Source organism: Pseudochaenichthys georgianus, unplaced genomic scaffold (assembly GCF_902827115.2).
Source record: "Pseudochaenichthys georgianus unplaced genomic scaffold, fPseGeo1.2 scaffold_740_arrow_ctg1, whole genome shotgun sequence".
Classification (NCBI taxonomy): Eukaryota; Metazoa; Chordata; class Actinopteri; order Perciformes; family Channichthyidae; genus Pseudochaenichthys; species Pseudochaenichthys georgianus.
Genome location: NW_027263292.1, coordinates 62,363 through 81,281, shown reverse-complemented (window position 1 = coordinate 81,281; position 18,919 = coordinate 62,363). Strand labels below are relative to the sequence as shown.

General features: G+C 41.4%; 2 protein-coding genes across 2 annotated transcripts in view; one reads left to right on the top strand and one right to left on the bottom strand.

Moving 5' to 3' along the window:
• LOC117444138 (papilin-like) overlaps positions 1 to 7,811 on the top strand; it is a 10,212-nt gene extending 2,401 nt beyond the window's left edge. Inside the window, exons 5-8 of the mRNA XM_034079837.2 lie at positions 325 to 452; positions 932 to 1,040; positions 5,354 to 5,529; positions 7,025 to 7,811. Of these exons, the coding sequence (XP_033935728.2) occupies positions 325 to 452; positions 932 to 1,040; positions 5,354 to 5,529; positions 7,025 to 7,185 (574 nt within the window). The 3' untranslated portion in view covers positions 7,186 to 7,811. The remainder of the gene's footprint in view (positions 1 to 324; positions 453 to 931; positions 1,041 to 5,353; positions 5,530 to 7,024) is intronic.
• Positions 7,812 to 13,260: 5,449 nt separating this feature from the next.
• On the bottom strand, positions 13,261 to 17,966 carry LOC117444135 (T cell receptor beta chain MC.7.G5-like; the record flags this gene model as incomplete). The annotated part of the gene is made up of 5 exons (XM_034079835.1): positions 13,261 to 13,491; positions 13,580 to 13,686; positions 14,432 to 14,455; positions 14,832 to 15,179; positions 17,894 to 17,966. Coding segments are annotated over 5 exons (579 nt in total), but the record flags the coding sequence as incomplete, so codon positions are not given.
• Between the last annotated feature and the right edge of the window lie 953 nt (positions 17,967 to 18,919).

Here is an 18,919-nt window from a genome sequence, read left to right as displayed (position 1 = left end):
TCCGTATCAATCCTATGTTCATATTCCTCATACATTATGGAGAGGGTATTTCACTCCGTTTTAATATCTTCCTTTAGGCGAGTTGATTTATATCGCACCGTTCAACACGAGGCAAGGTTTCAGTTTGCACATCGTCCGTTCAGTGATCGATCCTTTTGTGCCAGATCAGATCGTTGTATAAAGTTATACCAAGTTGCTTTGGTACTGTATATCTATGTATTTATTTGTTATATATTTGTATTTATAGGTACTCGGCATCAGGACTATCTGTACAGTGTAAAACTAGCCGACGGTAAATAAGTGATGTCACTTCCTGTGTCTCAGGTCGACCCAGCACTCGGACGGCTCCCTGAGCATCGTCTCTCTGCAGGCTGCCGACTCAGCGCTCTACACCTGCACCGCCTCCTCTGAGCACCAGCTGGAGCAGAGGACGCTGCAGCTGAAGGTGCAAGGTGAGAACATCACACACCACCAGGCACCATCACACACCATCACATAGACACCATCACACAGACACCATCACACAGACACCATCACACAGACACCATCACACACCATCAGACACCATCACACAGACACCATCACACACCATCAGACACCATCACACACCATCAGGTTTAACATGCAGAGGATTAGTAATACAAGTCTTTGTGACCTCCATTAAACTCAAAACGCTTTAATTTTTTATATGTGTTCTTTTCTATTTTCTTTATTATATTTGTTTTATGCACCAAAGAAAATTCCTTGTTTGTGAAAACCTACTTAAACTAAATTCAGATGATATTATCTCCGATGCTCAGGTGTGTATTGTTGTTATAGCTCCCCCCCAGCAGAGGGCAGTACAGCGTCTCGTGAACACGGTCTCCGGGTCGGGGGAAAACAACCATCAGAAAAACGTGTATTTGATTTCTTCGTGGTGTTTTCTGTCCAGCAGACCTGAAGATCACCACGGCTCCGAACAACATCCAGGTCCCTGAAGGCAGCACGGCTCTGCTGCCCTGCGTGGTCTCCGGGGACAACGTGAACATCGGCTGGTCCCGGTGAGAACTCACGTTATTTATAAGTTCAATGTGTGGCCACAACAATAGAAGCTGGAGACTTTGTTTTAAAGATATTCACGTGACCTTATTTTGTTCTCCAAAATAACTTCTAACTGTAGCTTTAATTTTCCTCAAATGTGTTATTGAGTTTATTGAATATTTAAATGATCAGTTTGTTTGTTTGTTTGTTTGTTTGTTTATTTATTTAAAGGACACATTAATCCACATTGCTGTAAATGAGCCAGAGTTAGCAAGCAGGCTAATTTTCAACTGTTGTCCTTGGCAAGATGTTAAATGACCACAACAAGACTAGAAAATAAAAACATGATTAAATAGAGTACAGCAGACAACATCAATACAATAATAAATACATAGCAGTACAACAATAAATAGGAAGAGCAGTACAACAATAGAGAGGAACAAACAAACAGATGCAATATCATCATACCTTGATACAGTTAAAGGTGGGGTAGGTAAGTTTCAGAAACCGGCTCGAGATACACTTTTTGTTATATTCCATGGAATGCTCTTAACATCCCGATAGCGATGAATACATTAAGTGCTTTGACAAAAAATCCATATAAAAATTAATCTGTAGAAGCCGTAATACTGTAAAAAGTACAACAGCCGGCCCGGCTAAACGGATTGGATGGCCTACCTGCCTGTCAGCCTTCCATCGGGGAACAAACTTATCTCGTGCCCTCATTGGTCATGTGCGCGTTCTTGTGTGTTGGAGGAGGGGCTCTGTACGGCGGTCGTGTATTTTCAAATTCTAGCGATCTCGAGCCGGTTTCTCAAACTTACCTACCCCCAGGGGCGGTTCTAGGGGGGGCCAGTGCCCCCCTAACACTGACCTCTGACCCCCCTGTGGCCCCCCTAACAATGACAAGTTTTTTTTTTTAAATGTATATTTTCTGGTAGGGGAGAGAGGGGTAAGTTGAGCCAGTGGGTAAGTTGAACCACCCCCTGTAACCAAGCAACGCCTTATAGTTGTAATCACGTGACCAGAAATTGTGCAAGCTCCTCCCATTTCTCCTTGCCTGTGAAAGAGAGATCCTCATTGTGTTCTGGTAAGTAAACATTTTTAGAAAAAAACGTTTTTTGCTTGTCAAAGTAGATTTTCTAGATGTCAGCTATATCGGCTGTCATGTCAAAAAAAAAGTATCCAGGTTTAAACACTTATATTGTATATGTTGATGTGTTAGCAGTGTATTAAACCATGTGAATCATTAAGTCAAATATGACTCTGAATTTTAATGCTAGGCTATTTTTTCTGAAATGGTGGCTATGGGGTAAAGTGAACCATGGGCCTTGGGGTAAGTTGAGCCAGTGTGGTTCAATGGAGAAATGAATGAAAGTAGGCCAAGTTGATAATAAGAGCTCATTGTAGGCTACATTTAAAGTTGAATTTACCCTGTGTTTGATTGGTAAGTTGTATGAAATTGTATCACCATTTGTATGATTACTTTTCCTTTTAACATGTTAAAAAAAAATCAATCAATTCAATCGAAATTTATATTAAAAATATTTGAAAAACGAAGCTGGTATTTGGTTTGTTATTTATTGTTTATAGTTACCTTTAGGATGTGTCGTAGGTATGCCCAGGTTTGAACAGATATGCCCAAGTTTGAACCGTGGTTCAACTTACCCCCTGACCTGGATCAACTTACCCCTACACTGGGGCAAGTTGAGCCACAAAACTTTTTTTTTTTAAGAAGTAATATTTTCACTGCCCTTGATCAAATATGAATTCTTATCATTGCCATTGATAGGAGACATCCTGAATTATAGGTGTGTGTTTTCATTTTTACTATGTGTCATTTGTCCTTGCTTAGAGGACAGCATAACTAAAACATGGCTCAACTTACCCCACTCTCCCCTACTCGGTTTGCCAAAAACCGCAGGATTTTGTTGCTGTAATGTGAGATTGTGCAGACACCCTTATGTAAAGTAGAGATGTAACTGTTCATTGCCTTTATTTTTATATAAATATGGTGTTAGTGCAAACATTGCACTATAACTTAAGGCGAGACACCCCAGGTGAATAGGGTACTTTTTTTAACTTAAAGGTATCAGCTAGACATTTCTCCAGTTAATTACTTACAATAAGGCAATTGTCTTTTGTATTACAAGTTTTCTGAAATAGCATGTTTAAATATGCAAATGGCCCATTATCTCATTAAATATGCACATATTTTAACTAGGGCTGTCAGTCGATTAAAATATTTAATCGCGATTAATCGCAAATTAATCGCACATTTTTTTATCTGTTATAAATGGACCTTAGAGGAATATTTTTCAAGTTTTTAATACTCTTCTCAACGTATGAGTGGACAAATATGCTTTATGCGAATATTTATTATCATTTGAACAATGACAAATATTCTCATGAATATTAAACACAACGACCTCTGAACATTACAAATATTCGCCTCAATTCAACCTGGAACCTCTCATACAATACAAATGGGGTGTGTGTGTGTGTGTGTGTTAGTGTGTGTGTGTGTGTGTGTGTGTGTGTGTGTGTGTGTGTGTGTGTGTGTGTGTGTGTGTGTGTGTGTGTGTGTGTGTGTGTGTGTGTGTGTGTGTGTGTGTGTGTGTGTGTGTGTGTGTGTGTGTGTGTGTGTGTGTGTGTGTGTGTGTGTGTGTGTGTGTGTGTGTGTGTGTGTGTGTGTGTGTGTGTGTGTGTGTGATGGATCGTTGGAGCTATGTGCAACTCAAGGCATATGCTCGAACGGGAGCTGCCTGGACGCTGCAATCATGTTGCACTATCCGTGCTGAGTGTGCTGACTTTTCCTACAATGTCCCGCTGTCTGCTTCCTGCATCAAGTCAAGTGCTCGGCGCAGTTGTGGCGAAATGTCGCTCCTCTGTTTTCATTTAAACAACTCCTTATATCCGTTAGCGCAGCTAGCTAGCACCAGATGCTAACAACAACAACAATGCACGTAAGGTCTCTCTCTCTCTCGCTCGGGCCACACACACACACACCCTCCCGGTCCTCCCGATGGCCAGTCGGTGCCTGCCGGTGGGCGTGGAAGTGTGGTCTGCCACAAGCGGGCAGCATCAGCGGGGCTGTCAGCATCAGCTTGCAGATGGTATTTTAAACTCGATGCGCTCTGAAGCTACGGGGCGGCCGAGGAAAAAAAATACACATGCGTTAATCGCGTTAAAATAACGCGTTAACTTGACAGCCCTAATTTTAACACATTTCAGGAATCAAAATTTGAACTTTGGATAAAGCCAGATTCAAAATTCTTGTTTCATTTTGTAATCATATTAGTATCTAAGGCTTTTACAGAAGGGACATTGGATATCTCTTTTTATCACTCCATAAATCAGAAAATACTGTCAACAGCCCTAAAATATCCATTTCCGCCATGTTTTTAGGTATACAATGTTGTATAATTCAGGTTATGAATTATATATGAACAAACCCTTCAGTAAAAGCCTTCATAATATTGATAGGAATATAACTGGAAGGTTTGGTGTCTCTACGTGCTACTGAGTAGGAGAAAAAACTCATTTTGAGAAAACGACCTTTAAAGATTGCAGTGAGGCGCTAGCTAAACCCTCCTATAAGATCTATTTGAGATAAATAAGTGTACTGAAACAAATACCAATAACTGTATTGCATTGTTTTCTTATACGCAATTACTTCATACCGTCTAGTTCTCTTTTTCGTCCTGCATTTATTGTGCCCCCCTCAGAAAATAACTGGCCCCCCCAGTCAAATTGGTCTAGAACCGCCACTGCCTACCCCACCTTTAAAAGTGTTCACATGTTTGATTGTTTAAAAGCCAGTTCTTATGTCTGCGGTTAAATGCATGATAGGAGGTGTTATTCCTGATCTGCATTGGTGTTGTGTTCCAGAGTGTAGGTGCCCTCACAGAGAACCAGTGTTTACCAAAGGACCTGGACCTAAGAGGGACGACGCAGTCCCCTCTTAGGGCAGACCTCGTGGTTCTGCTGTTTGAATGTTTAAATCCAGTTATAAACACCCAAGAAAGGAGAAGCGTTATCCTGCAGCAGGTTAAGTTGTCTTCTGTGAGGGTACTACACATATATAAAATGATACGACTATTGCAAGACAAGTGTTTCAACAAAATAAAAATATGACTTTAATGAGGTAGACGTTTTTTGTGTGTGAAATGATGTGATTGCTGTCACCACATTAACCCTCATAATCTTTTATAAAGAGGTGAGATGCAGAAGCTTGCCCCTTTTTAGCACAATCTGAGGGTTAAATAACAGTTTTTTTTTTTAGCTGGGAACCCAGAAATAACTCCTCCTCCTCTCCGTCCTCCCTCTCCAGAAACGGCGTCCCGGTGCGTCCGGACGGCCGTCTCGTCCTGAAGTCGCCGGACGGCAGTTTGATCCTGAACAGCGTGACGCCTGCAGACGAGGGAACCTACACCTGCAACGCCTACACCGGCATCTACTCTGTGAGCGCCACGGCCGAGGTCAAGGTCACCAAACACACGCAGCAAGGTCAGGACGCGACCCGTTTACATGGGCATGACATACGTTTACAAAACGCAGCTTTGTTCAAGGTTCGGGGTTTATTGTCATGTGCACTAAAGCTCCTCCAACAATGCAGCATACAATAAAACCAAGACATGGAAATAATGAAGACAGAGACAAATATATTAAGTGTTGATGAAGTCTTGCTTAATATTAGATCCATTTTCTTTCAGGTGAAATTATAGTCAGGCCTAAAAGGAAATGATATCATAGGCAGTACGTGTGGCTCGATTGGATTGCATTCATGCTCAGAGAGAATATATTTATATTTCACTTGAAGACAAAGTGTCTCGGTTTCTCTCCACCACTTCATACTAAACAAGCCTTCCTGGATAATAATAATTCCTTATATTTATTATAGCGCTTTTTCCATGACCCAAAGCGCTCTACAGATACACATTACACATACCAGACATACATGTAATGGTCATGTAGCAAATTCAGGTGAAGTGCCTTGCCCAAGGACACACCGGCTTTACAGACGCAGCGGAGGTAGGTTTCGCCCCCTTGGTCAATGCACAGCCCACTGCGCCACACCGCCCATCTTCACACCTCAAAGTAATCGAGGCGCTTTACAAGTACACATTGATATCATACATGTACTGTGGACAATACCCACAGGGGCAAATGCAGGTGAAGTGTCTTGCCCAAGGACACAACGGCCTGCTGAGTGGCGGCGGAAGCGGGTTTCGAACTGGAGTTCCCCAACGCCCCCTTGATCAAACGCACAGCCCACTGCGCCAACCCTTGCTTGTTTGTTATGCCATGCAGGAGAACAAACAAACAAACAAAAACTACATGTGAAACACTGATCTTGTCTGGCTTAGATCCCTAATTGACTTTGCAGAACACCATTTATGAAACTTTGTATGTAGATAAAGATCTTGTTGTATCTTGGAGGCTCTTTACATCTAAAGGTGAAGGTGAGGATGATTCGGTGGAACTGTCAGCCCTAAACACCAAACATGGCGAAAGAAATTGTAGAAAAAATACTCTTCCTTTCTTCAGTAATTCAATATAATAATACATTTATTTATAAAGGCGCCTATCAAGGCTCTCAAGGTCGCCGTACAAGATACACAAAAACAAAAGAAAAAACCATCAGAAAAACCAGACAATATAATCACTAAGAACAGAGGATGATATGAATTGACGATGCAGATTTTTTTGTAGTGGACCTTCAGTGTTTTGATTGTTCACTGTAAATATGTTTGACTTCATGGAAGGATGGGAAACCCAAAACACACTTTCCATAACTGGCTATCCTCCAGTTGTTATGGTTGTCTGCACCGTATGAAGCGAAACCCTTGGTGTCAGTCTTTACACCTCGGGACTGTGGGAAACAGTATTTCGATCTTTCTGTGTGTACGAACATATTTTGAGATTGACAATAAAGTTGACTTTGACACACAGAGTATATCAGAGATGTTCATCGAGCTAAACGTCTCTGTCTCCGCCGCAGATGAGGACGTCCCCCCGGAGTGTGTGGACCAGCCGGATCTCGCTAACTGCGATCTGATCGTCTACGCCCGGCTCTGCTCCAACTCGTATTACTCCAGCTTCTGCTGCGCCAGCTGCACCCGCCTCTCGCTGAGGAAGAGGAGGGGGGAGAGGCTCTGGTAGAGAAACACTGAGGGATGAAGAGGAGGGGAGGACTACTTTTTAAAAACACTGAACTTCTGCTAAAAGGGACTTAACGAAACACTGCTATCTGCAGCTAACGCAGATCACATGAGAGGAGAAGAAGGGACGGATTACTGTTTTCAAAGTTCAGGGAGTCTGTTCGTACACTGCTGCAAAAACACTGACTATGAAAAAGGCCTTAAATCTTACCTTTTAATATTCGTTATTTGGAGTCACATAGTATTTATATCCAGAGATGGGGTCGTTACTACAAAAAAGTAATATATAACATATTACATATTACTTTTTAAAAAAGTAATATATTACACTACTTCGTTACTATCTACATAAAGTTACTCGTTACTTTACTCGTTACTTTACTCGTTACTTTACTCGTTACTTTACTCGCAGGGCCGACCCGCCCCTCCCAGCAGGCAGATCACGCAGACTGCTAAAGTTTCAAATGTTCTCTTTAGTTCAGTTTCCATTGTCGCATCAGACTGATCCAGATCCTGAATGCTTTCCTATCTGACCGTGGCTGTCCTCTGTCTCCTGCTATCTGACCGTGGCTGTCCTCTGTCTCCTGCTATCTGACCGTGGCTGTCCTCTGTCTCCTGCTATCTGACCATGGCTGTCCTCTGTCTCCTGCTATCTGACCGTGGCTGTCCTCTGTCTCCTGCTATCTGACTGTGGCTGTCCTCTGTCTCCTGCTATCTGACCGTGGCTGTCCTCTGTCTCCTGCTATCTGACCGTGGCTGTCCTCTGTCTCCTGCTATCTGACCGTGGCTGTCCTCTGTCTCCTGCTATCTGACTGTGGCTGTCCTCTGTCTCCTGCTATCTGACCGTGGCTGTCCTCTGTCTCCTGCTATCTGACCGTGGCTGTCCTCTGTCTCCTGCTATCTGACCGTGGCTGTCCTCTGTCTCCTGCTATCTGACCGTGGCTGTCCTCTGTCTCCTGCTATCTGACCGTGGCTGTCCTCTGTCTCCTGCTATCTGACCGTGGCTGTCCTCTGTCTCCTGCTATCTGACTGTGGCTGTCCTCTGTCTCCTGCTATCTGACCGTGGCTGTCCTCTGTCTCCTGCTATCTGACCGTGGCTGTCCTCTGTCTCCTGCTATCTGACCGTGGCTGTCCTCTGTCTCCTGCTATCTGACCGTGGCTGTTCTCTGTCTCCTGCTATCTGACCGTGGCTGTCCTCTGTCTCCTGCTATCTGACCGTGGCTGTCCTCTGTCTCCTGCTATCTGACCGTGGCTGTCCTCTGTCTCCTGCTATCTGTATATTTTGCGCAGTCTATCTCTGCTCACGCTGTTGCGTCGGCGTGTTCTCCTGCGTGTTGGCCATGTGTTGCACTGGAGCCAGACACCGCAAAGACTTCAGCCGAGCACGTACGAACTGCGCATGCGTGAGTGGCAATAACTCTCCTTACCAGCAGGCGGCGGTAGTGTGTATTCGTCATTCAAAACAGGCAATAACTGAAAAACAGAGAAGAAGAACAGACCGTGATATAAACAAACAACAAATAGCTGTGCGTGAGCTTCACCTTAGCATGTGTTCTTTGCAGGTGCTTGTTGAGGTTCGATTATGACTGTTTTAGTAAGTAACGAAGTAACGCGTGTCGGGACAATGTTAGTAACTGTAGTGTGATTACTGGATTATAAAAGTAGCGCGTTACACTACTCCGTTACCGACAAAAGTAATATTATTAATACAGTAACGCGTTACTGTATTAATAATATTACTTTTACACCCAACTCTGTTTATATCACAGTTTGCACAATCATCCTCTTCCTTGTTTTTATTCTTTCCAAATATACCGTTCCATTCATACATCTGGTATTTCATTAAGTAGAGTCTCAGGTGCAAAACCCTCGGCAGGACATACATTTTAATGATTAAATAACTAAATGTGGCTTTAAATTAAATGTGTGTGAATGTAAAAGTGTGTTGAAACTTTCCTCCTCTCTGAAATAACTTATTCACTCCACATGTTCTCTGTTTTCTAGAGGATTATTACATGTATTCCCTCCCAGCTGTCTGTTCTTTTGACCACTGCTCTTTTTTGAAGTTTCACTGATATCGGCTTGTATTTTCTCTTCGTGATGTTTTATTTTTATGTAATTATTTGATAATAAAATAATATTTTGATAAAAGCTCCTGCTGGTTTGTGTTCCTGTGTGGCGTGATGTTCCTGTGGGCAACACAAGGGGGCGCTCAACGTGACAAAGTAAGTTACTTGCTAACGTTTGTTACCTGCAAATTTATAAATGATATCTTTTAGATTACATGATTTACCTTAATATATTTCAAGTGTATTTGTACTACGCATGCTGGTGTTTTAATGTATTATATGTCTTTATGCCATGTTGTTCTCTCGCATGTTCTCCTTTTTACTTGCATATCAGCCATGGTGGACAGTAGTGTTACTTTACTGAACTCAAGTACACTTTTAAGGTACTTGACTCCAATTGCTGCTACTTCGTAATTATTATTAAGACAAAGGGAAATATTGATTCATAAAAAAAATCTAAAAGTCAACTAATGAATGATGTTATATATACTTAAGGCAGTAAATTCATCTTTTTAATATAAAAAAAAATCATATATGTTACACGGTAATTAGCACACTTGGTACATTACATTTATTCTGAAGCTAAAACTTTTGCACATGACTTAAGTTGGATTTGAAATGCAGTGCTTTGACTTGTAGCAGAGTATTTCCACTATGAGAGTCCTCTCCTCAGGTCATCAGCAGCTCAGATGTGTCTCCTCACCTCCAGGTGTGTCAGGACCATCAGGCAGCTGGTGAGGCACGCTGATAATTCAATGGACAAAGGAATTTCTCTCAGAGCGTTCAGGCTCTTTTCCATTCATTAAAAAGCTCGTAGTTTGAGGATCTATCGACCAGCAGAAGCTTTGGTAAGGTGAGACTGTACTTCCACATGTTACCACGGATCAGATAACAGGAAAGACAGTTCATATACGTTCATACTGACACATGGCACGACTTGAGCAGGTCTTTGATACTATTTGTTTGCAGATATGTTGTTCGTAAAATATCAAAAGACACTTTAAAAAACGCATTTCTTACCAAGGTTTTAGGACAAGTTTGAAAAACACTTTGTCACTTAAAGGTGGGGTAGGTAAGTTTCAGAAACCGGCTCGAGATACACTTTTTGTTATATTGCATGGAATGCTCTGAACATCCCGATAGTAATGAATATCTGAAGTGCTTTGACAAAAAATCCATAAAAAATGTCATCTGTAGAAGCCGTAATACTGTAAAAAGTACAACCAATCTGTTTAGCCGGATGGCCTACCTGCCTGTCAGCCTTCCATCGGGGCACAAACTTACCTCGTGCCCTCATTGGTCATGTGCGCGTTCGTGTGTGTTGGAGGAGGGGCTCTGTGAGGAAGATTTTCTCCGGTTGTGTATTTTCAAATTCTAGCGATCTCGAGCCGGTTTCTCAAATGTACCTACCCCACCTTTAATGTAAGAAGCTACTCGTAAAATGGCACATATTAGTTTTATATATAGATATATTTCTGTGTAGCCTGTATATATAAAGGTAAGTGTGGTGTTGTTGGAGGCTTCATTGTTTATGTGATGAGAGGGATTTGAAGGTGAACTTGGATGAAAGCAGATTATAAAGGACTAAAGATGAGTATTTGCAGCAGCGAGAGGATGATCAGCTGACAGATGTTAGACCAGTTTCTGTTGAGGTCTCTCACACACGCACACACACACACGCACACGCACCGCACTTTCCTGTTTGTGACTCCAGTGATCACTAGGATGTTTTTTAAGACACACTCTGAGAAAATAGAACGTGTGTGTTGTGGCTTTAACTGACAAAGTATATTTACAGGTTGAAAAGTAACTAAGTATTTAGTCGGGTATACTTCACACAGTTCACTCCTGCTGCTACTTTATGCCACGACTAATATCAGAGGCACACATGGTACTTTTTACTAGTGTTGTAGTCGAGGCCACCTTCACCGAGACCTACAACACTTATATAACTTGAGTTACTTGCACACTTCAATTTGTAGCAGAGTAATTATACTACCTTTTACTCGAGTAAAACACGTTAATACTTCCTCCACCACCATTGATCAGAGACGGTTCAGACAGTTCAAGTTGAATCTGCATCCTCTCATTCTCTGCCAAATAAATGATTAGAAATCTAAATTAAAACCTATATATGTTGGGATTTAGTTTCCTCTTAGTGCTTTTAACATTCTAGTGTTTTATATTATTTGATTATGATTTAATTCTTCATACATTTATCCAACATGTTTCTGTCCTGATGTGTTCTTATGATATAATGTCTTATCTTTTTGCATTGCCATTTTTTTATTTCATTTGACTCCCTACAGGATGTCGTGCTGCTCACTTTAACTTGTGCTTTTAAACGTGCTCTATATAAGAACCTACATGCGTGTGCAGCAGAGGACATGAACAGCTGTTTTCCAAAGCAGCCTGATGGAGCTGTGTGTGTTCAGTTACACAGGAAGTGCTGCTGTGTGTTCCTGCAGACGGAGGTTTCAGATCTGCTGCTCTGTGACCACTTCCTGTCTCTGCTCTCTGCACAACAACACCTCCACCTGCTGCACCACACACACACACACACACACACACACACACACACACACACACACACACACACACACACACACACACACACACACACACACACACACACACACACACACACACACTTCCTGCACACACACACTTCCTGTCATACTGACACTGTTTGAACTGAAGGAAAACGTCTTTGTTTATCGAGATAATGTAAACCGCTTTAGATATCATCCCCATGAACCTTCCCCACGTCATTACTGACGATACCACCGTTATTTTTTACAATACATGTTTTCTGACATGCTATGTTTAAATATGCTAATGAGGCGTTATGTGATGCTAACTGGGTGAATTTAGGAGAAATCTGCTGACACACATGGACAAAGTTAATAAAATAAACTCCTAAATGTGGATTTTGAAGAGAAATAGCCCCAAATATCAGCGTGTACGTGCAGTATCACTTGTATCTGTAGTGTGGAAGCAATTTGTTTGGTGAACATTTAGTCATAAATACACTTATTATATTATTTCAATCTTAAAATGTACCCTTGCACAAATAAACTATGTTCTTTGTCTGTAGAGTCTCACCAACTTCACTTCATCAACTTGAATAATGTCCTTAAAATGTAAACATAAAACAAACAATGACATATAATCAAATGTCCTACTGGGGTTAGCACCTCTCAGAGCAGAGGAGATGTTTCCACCTGATGTCGCTGAGAGACGAGGGACTTCTCAGAAAAGAGGCGAGCAGCTAAAAATACTTCTGTGGAAAAAGAGACGTTTATATCAAATCAATCATTGAGGTCAACCGCCGAAAGGATCTGTTATGTTGTGTATTTAAATCCACCGTTATGACATTACGCATACCTGTTTAGAGATACACTGAATATAAATAACGTTTTACCCTCTGGAACAAAGTACGTATTGCAATTGTTTTTATTGCAATATGAGACATAGTGGAGGGATTGATAATTATTTAATCATAACCTATTATTATTGATAAATTGAAACAATTATTATGGTGTGATTGTTTTAAGTCTGTAGCTTCAAATTACTTCATTAAAAATGGTATTTTTGCTAATGGGTTGTTTTGATGCTATGTATTTCTTTAGTACCTATTTCTTTGTATGTCAGTGGGCTCCGTTATTAGAGTCCTTCCTTTGTTGGTCGCCCGTTCAAACCCACGCCCTTTTGTTTGTTCAGGCTGCGTGCCTTCCATTTAGTTCTGTTATACAATAAAACTATTTATTTTTATTTTATCGTGCGAATGTATTTACATTATAACATTCCTTTGCCAGGTACGCACAACCGCAATAAGTGTGAAACAGAATTTGAACACGGTCTCTGTGCTCCTCCAATATGTGTGTACATTGTGCTTCCTGTACATGGCACTGGTCCATCTTGTGATTCCAGCAACATGTCACTTAACGGTGCGCCTTAATGAGAGTCATGGAACAACAGTCTTATGGAGAAATGAAAGCACATGATTGATGGGATGAAAGAGTTTTATTGAGAAGACAATTAAGCGAACAAGCGATACACAGAATCAGCATAAGAACAATTTATAATGTTGAAGTATTTCATTGTCATATAGCTTCAACAGGAATATGGATTGAATGGGACGAAAGGCGACCTGTGGTTATGTAACAGCATTACTGATGCCCTGGATCTATTTTCTCCGGCCTCGGCTCTCAGTTGTTCTGCTTCCCCGCTGATCCCTGCGACACACAGACGGGAGGAGTGTTTTTAAGTTACATTTATTCACATATTTGAATGCCTGCTTTATTCATCCAGAAGTGAACCAACCGGCAGCCTCCACAGCAGCAAGGCCACGCCGGCGCCGTAGACGCTGCTCTTCACGATGAACACAACGTACGACAGTTTGGCCGCCTGGGTCGTCTTCAAGTATTTCTCTGCAGGAACATTTAGATATTTAGAGACATGAAGAAGAGACATGTAGCACTGTGGTTGATATTATACATGAGTATAGCCTGCTGCATGCGTGTCTTTTACACTTTTGAGAAAAGGCTTATTTTTTCACATTTAATTTCTCACAAAGATTTCACGTTTCTCTCAGGAGGATTTAAAGTGTGTACGGACCCTCTGTCCTCAGACCCTCACAGCGACAATTAAAAACGTCAACAATAAAAAAAAAATTGTTGTAAAAAGATTGCACCAAGAAATGTTGACTTACAAATTAAAAAGCTTTACGAAATGTGCAAAAATAGGAAGACGTAAAATGCAATGTTACTAAAGAATAAATAAATGCAACTTCAAAGACCCCCCCCCCCCCCCCACCCCGGCTCACTCGTGCACTGATCAGTAGCTTTGAATATTTCTTACATTAAATTGATCAAAAAAGATCCTCAACACAACAAATATAATGTCGATATGTTCACTTAAAAGCATCCAAAGCAGTCGGTGTGCATTAGTTACAAAAGGATTTAACCTCTAATTTATTCAGTTTGAGTTTGTTTGTTGATAGTTTCCTGTTTCCCCCTGATCTTGGTAACCATGACGCTGACCTCACCCCCCCCCCCCAGCCCCCATGAGATCTGTTTGTAACGATGTGACCCCCTGATGTCCCCACCACTCGTTACACACAAAGTGACGCCCTTTTCTATGTGTGTTTCTAAAAGCACAGAACAGAGTATTTACCTCTGGTCATGGCGGCCTGCGCACCTGAAAGGAGAACAACATGGTGGGTTCAGGTTCTTTATTTGGACCCGTAGGTCGGTTTAGTTTGCAGATAAAAAGACAACCTGACACACTCTAGAAACAGACACACACACATCTCTGATAAAAGTACACTCTGCTCCGTCAAATCTCAAAATATTTAAAAACGTTTCAAAAGAAAAACACGGACATTCAAAATTCATAATTAGGCCTAGATAAATAAATAAATAGGCATCTGTGTGACGCTCCAACGATTTGTTAATTTGTGCAATAGCTGCTGGGATAAAGCTGTTTGTATACCGCTTCGTTCTCTGTCTGGTTAGACGGGACCGAGGATGTCCTGATACTAAAAACTCATTCCTTTAGTACTTGAATGCCTCACCTTGGACCCCCTCCACCGTGTGTTCATGGTGGCTGGTGTGAGTCCCGTTGAAGAAGCTGACCCTGCAGGTGAACTTCCGGTCCGGTGTGAACCAGTCTGAGGCCGAGACCCTCAGCCTGCTGCTGATCCTGTAGGTCTTGCCTTCCCGCAGGGCGCTGCTGTCGGTGGCCACCCCGCTGCTGACGGCCCCCCCGCCCACCTGCCAGGACACACCGACGTGGTCCGGGTAGAATCCGCTGGCCACACACACCAGGGTCTTCCTCCTCTCACGGTCTCTCTGGTTCCGGCACTCCTTTGCTGACGGAGGGAACACTGTGACTGTCGGGGCAGAGACATCCCGGCCTGGTTCTGCAGAGACAGAGGAAAAAGTAATACAATGATGACTTTATTCCAATCCAACGTCATTTATATGGCACATTTAAAAACAACAGAGGTGACCCAAGAGCTGTACATCAATACATATATAACAAAGCAGCATAAATACATTTAGACCAAACCGAATGGACAAGAAGAAAGGAATGGAAAAGCACGAGACAATAGAAGCATATCCGCCACAGACTGAAAACCCTCAGACATGAGGTCAACACATTTTAGACGGAATAGAAAATAGAAAACCATCACCATATGCACAGCAGCTTCAGGGTAGATATGACAATCTAATCTCTAAGGCCCAAGCTCCTCCAACAATGCATAAATAAATATATATAAGACATAAAACTAATTAAAAAAATAATAGAATAGTGCAAGATTATCATCGATGTGCACCGGATGAAGTCAACGATATACATGTCAACAAATAAATACAATACGCTAAATGTTGCAAAGAATGTTATAACGGGCATAACAGGTGTCAGATTTAGCTAACGGGCAGCTGCTTAACAATCCAACAACTTCAAATGTTAAGAAGTCTCTGTCGCACTAACGGTTATAAAACAGATGCACAGAAATCACTCAATGAAAGCTGGACATAGATACAAAATGTTAACGCAAGAATCTAGACCAGAACATCCGGGTACAAAGAGGCACTGAACAGAAATGTCACGTAAAACACGACAGGTTGCAGAATTAAACTTCACGTAAATGTTGTTGTTTCTTAAAGTTATTGCAGAGATCTTACCGAGTACAGTTAGTTTGGTTCCTTCTCCAAATTCAGCAGGATATGTGTTTGAGCACAGCGCTCACTGACATGTCAAAAACTGCCAACGTCTAAATAACGCTTATTTTCCTGTTGTTTTTTATAGCAAAATACGCTTTCCACTATTAATTACATATCAAGTCATCTTACCGAGTACAGTTAGTTTGGTTCCTTCTCCAAATTCAGCAGGGTAAGAGCCTGAGCACAGCGCCGACTCACATGGTAAAAACTATCAGCGGCTGAATTTACCTCCAACTTTTGATTGTTTTGGGGCTTTTTTAGGTTCTACACTAAGAAGTACATCATTATATTACATGACCTTACTTATAGACTCCATTTTCTTTCACGTTTTGATGCATGGAAGGGAAAAACTACATTAACCATCTGTTTAGTAACTGAGAAAATGTCTAAAACCCACTTTTAAAGCTAAAACATCTTCTTCTTACTTCATTTGTTCAAGAGGAAATAGATTTATCTCACATTTTGACATTTTCTTTTGCCGTTTTGACTCAAAGCAACACAATGCTGCTGCAGAAAATTAGCAAACAAGACATTAAAACAACCCTGAACTATAATTACTATTACTATAATTACTAACGATACATTTAGTTGAGAAAAGCCCGGATAATAAACATGAACATGCTGTTTTACTGCTCAACAAAGACCGCGTGGCACAAGTTCCACCATAACGTCTTTTCGCACTTTTTAAAAGCAGAATACTTTATTTCCTACGACCAACGACAAGTTTTTAAAACATACTTCTTACATTTGTCTTACTTGCTTTCTTCAAATAAAGGTGAGAAACGTTTCTCCTGCAGCGTTTCTTACCTAAAACAGTGAGTTTAGTTCCTCCACCGAAGTAAGCCTCTGAGCTCTGAGTCACAGTGAACCTGATCCGTGTCTAAAACTGCTCCACATGCTGCGTTACTTTAAAAAAAAAAATCATAACAAATGCCACTTACTTTTCAAACCACAGCCTATTTTCTTTCCAAGGAGTTTAAGAGGAACCTCTAAAAAAACAATGCTATAAGAATTGATATGAGTAGAGACGTTGGTTTTCTCGACTGAAATGATGTTTTCCGTTCGTGTTTAAGCCAAAGAACAAAACGATTTGAGCTACAACTTTTGGACACAGTAGCCTTTTTTAAATGTCATTTCTTACCTAGAACGGTTAGCTTAGTTCCTCCACCGAAGGAAGCCTCTGAGCTCAGTCACAGTGAACCTGATCCGTGTCTAAAACTGCTCCACATGCTGCTTTTATTTAGAAACGTTGCTTTTAGTTTTTGTAATAAATGCAGCGTACCTTTTCACCAACAACTGCCGCCTGTTTCCTTTACAATATTATTTTAGGAACCTCTCAATAACCCGTTTAGACTTTATGTTACTCGAGCAGTCGGGTTTTATGTTAATATGTAAGCTTACAAACCACAAATAGTAAGCTATAACTTAAGACAAAATATTTGTGTTGATGTCTTACCTAAAACCGTTAGCTTAGTTCCTCCACCGAAGGAAGCTTCAGTCACACCAGTCACAGTGAGCCTGATCCGTGCTCAAAACTGCACAACACTTTTATTTTGAAATGTTGCTTTTTAGTTACTTTCAAACGTACTTTATTGGGTTTTATTTTAAATCCTAAAACCAACATTTTCTCCACACTAGAAAAACTGTTTTATGTTGCGTTAACGCTGTAAAAACATCCCTGCTTAGCACGTTTCATTTCTCTTGCAGGTGAATTAATGAGAGGAAATGCGGAGCTCTACTCACCGAGGACAGTCACTTTGGTTCCCTGTCCGAAATAGGCTTGGTAATTGGCACAGAGCTGAAGCTTGATATCAAAAAGCTCTGAGCACAACTCGGACTATAACAGCCCAAATACTTTGCTCAATGCACCGCGTCATTTACAAAACGATACATGAGCCATCCTTACCCAACACCGTCAGTTTGGTTCCTTTTCCAAAGTAAGCCTGGCTTGCCGTGTCACAGTGCAGACACGCTGAGCATCAAACTATTTCTCTATCAGGATCATCTTTTGAAAGTTTCACTGATACTTCCGTTCATAATGGAACTTTAAAGCACTATGACATTTATCAAAGCGCAGTAATAAAGTTAAATATTTACCCAACACCGTCAGTTTGGTTCCTTTCCCAAAGTAAGCCTCGTTTCCAGAGTCACAGTGCAGAAATACTGAGCATGAAACTCTCAGGTCTTTCTATAACTATCTTTACTGATGACTGCTTGAATTAATATTTTAAAGAAATGTGACATTTATCGAAACACTGTGTTAGTGAAATATTTACCTAAAACTGTGAGTCTGGTTCCTTGTCCAAAGTAAGCAGGTTGAGTGTAGCTCACAGTGTTCTCCCGTCAGGTCAATATGTAGACTCTTTCACAACAACAGTGTTTTCCTTCACTTTCACACCAACATTAAAACGATGCTACGTGTGTAGCATGGCGCTGAAGCAGGGAGAGAAGCTACTTACCTAAAACAGTGACTTTCGTTCCCTTTCACGCCAACATTAAACGATGCTACGCGTGTAGCATGGCGCTGAAGCAGGGAGAGAAGCTTTACCTAAAACAGTGACTTTCGTTCCCTTTCCAAAGTAAGCTCCAGAGTCACACTGAGAGTCTCCTCGACCACAAAGTCTCCAAAGTCTCCAGAATCAGCGCGTTGAGACTCCAGAGGAGGAGGAAGGCTCAGACATGCAGGACGGGATTCATAATGTCATCAAGTCCAAGGTTTCTGTCCAGACGAGAAAGAGGCATCCTAATGCTCCACATATAAATAATAAGATCATGTTTAAAAAACTATTTCTTCTGCCGATTTTGTCAACGTGAATTGTGTTTTACTGCCAAAGTGTGCAGTGAGTTTGAACCCTTGATACCTACACCCCCCCCCCCCCCCCCACGGGGAGCCCCAGCAGGAACACAGGGGCTGTTAATGGAGGAGGTTTTT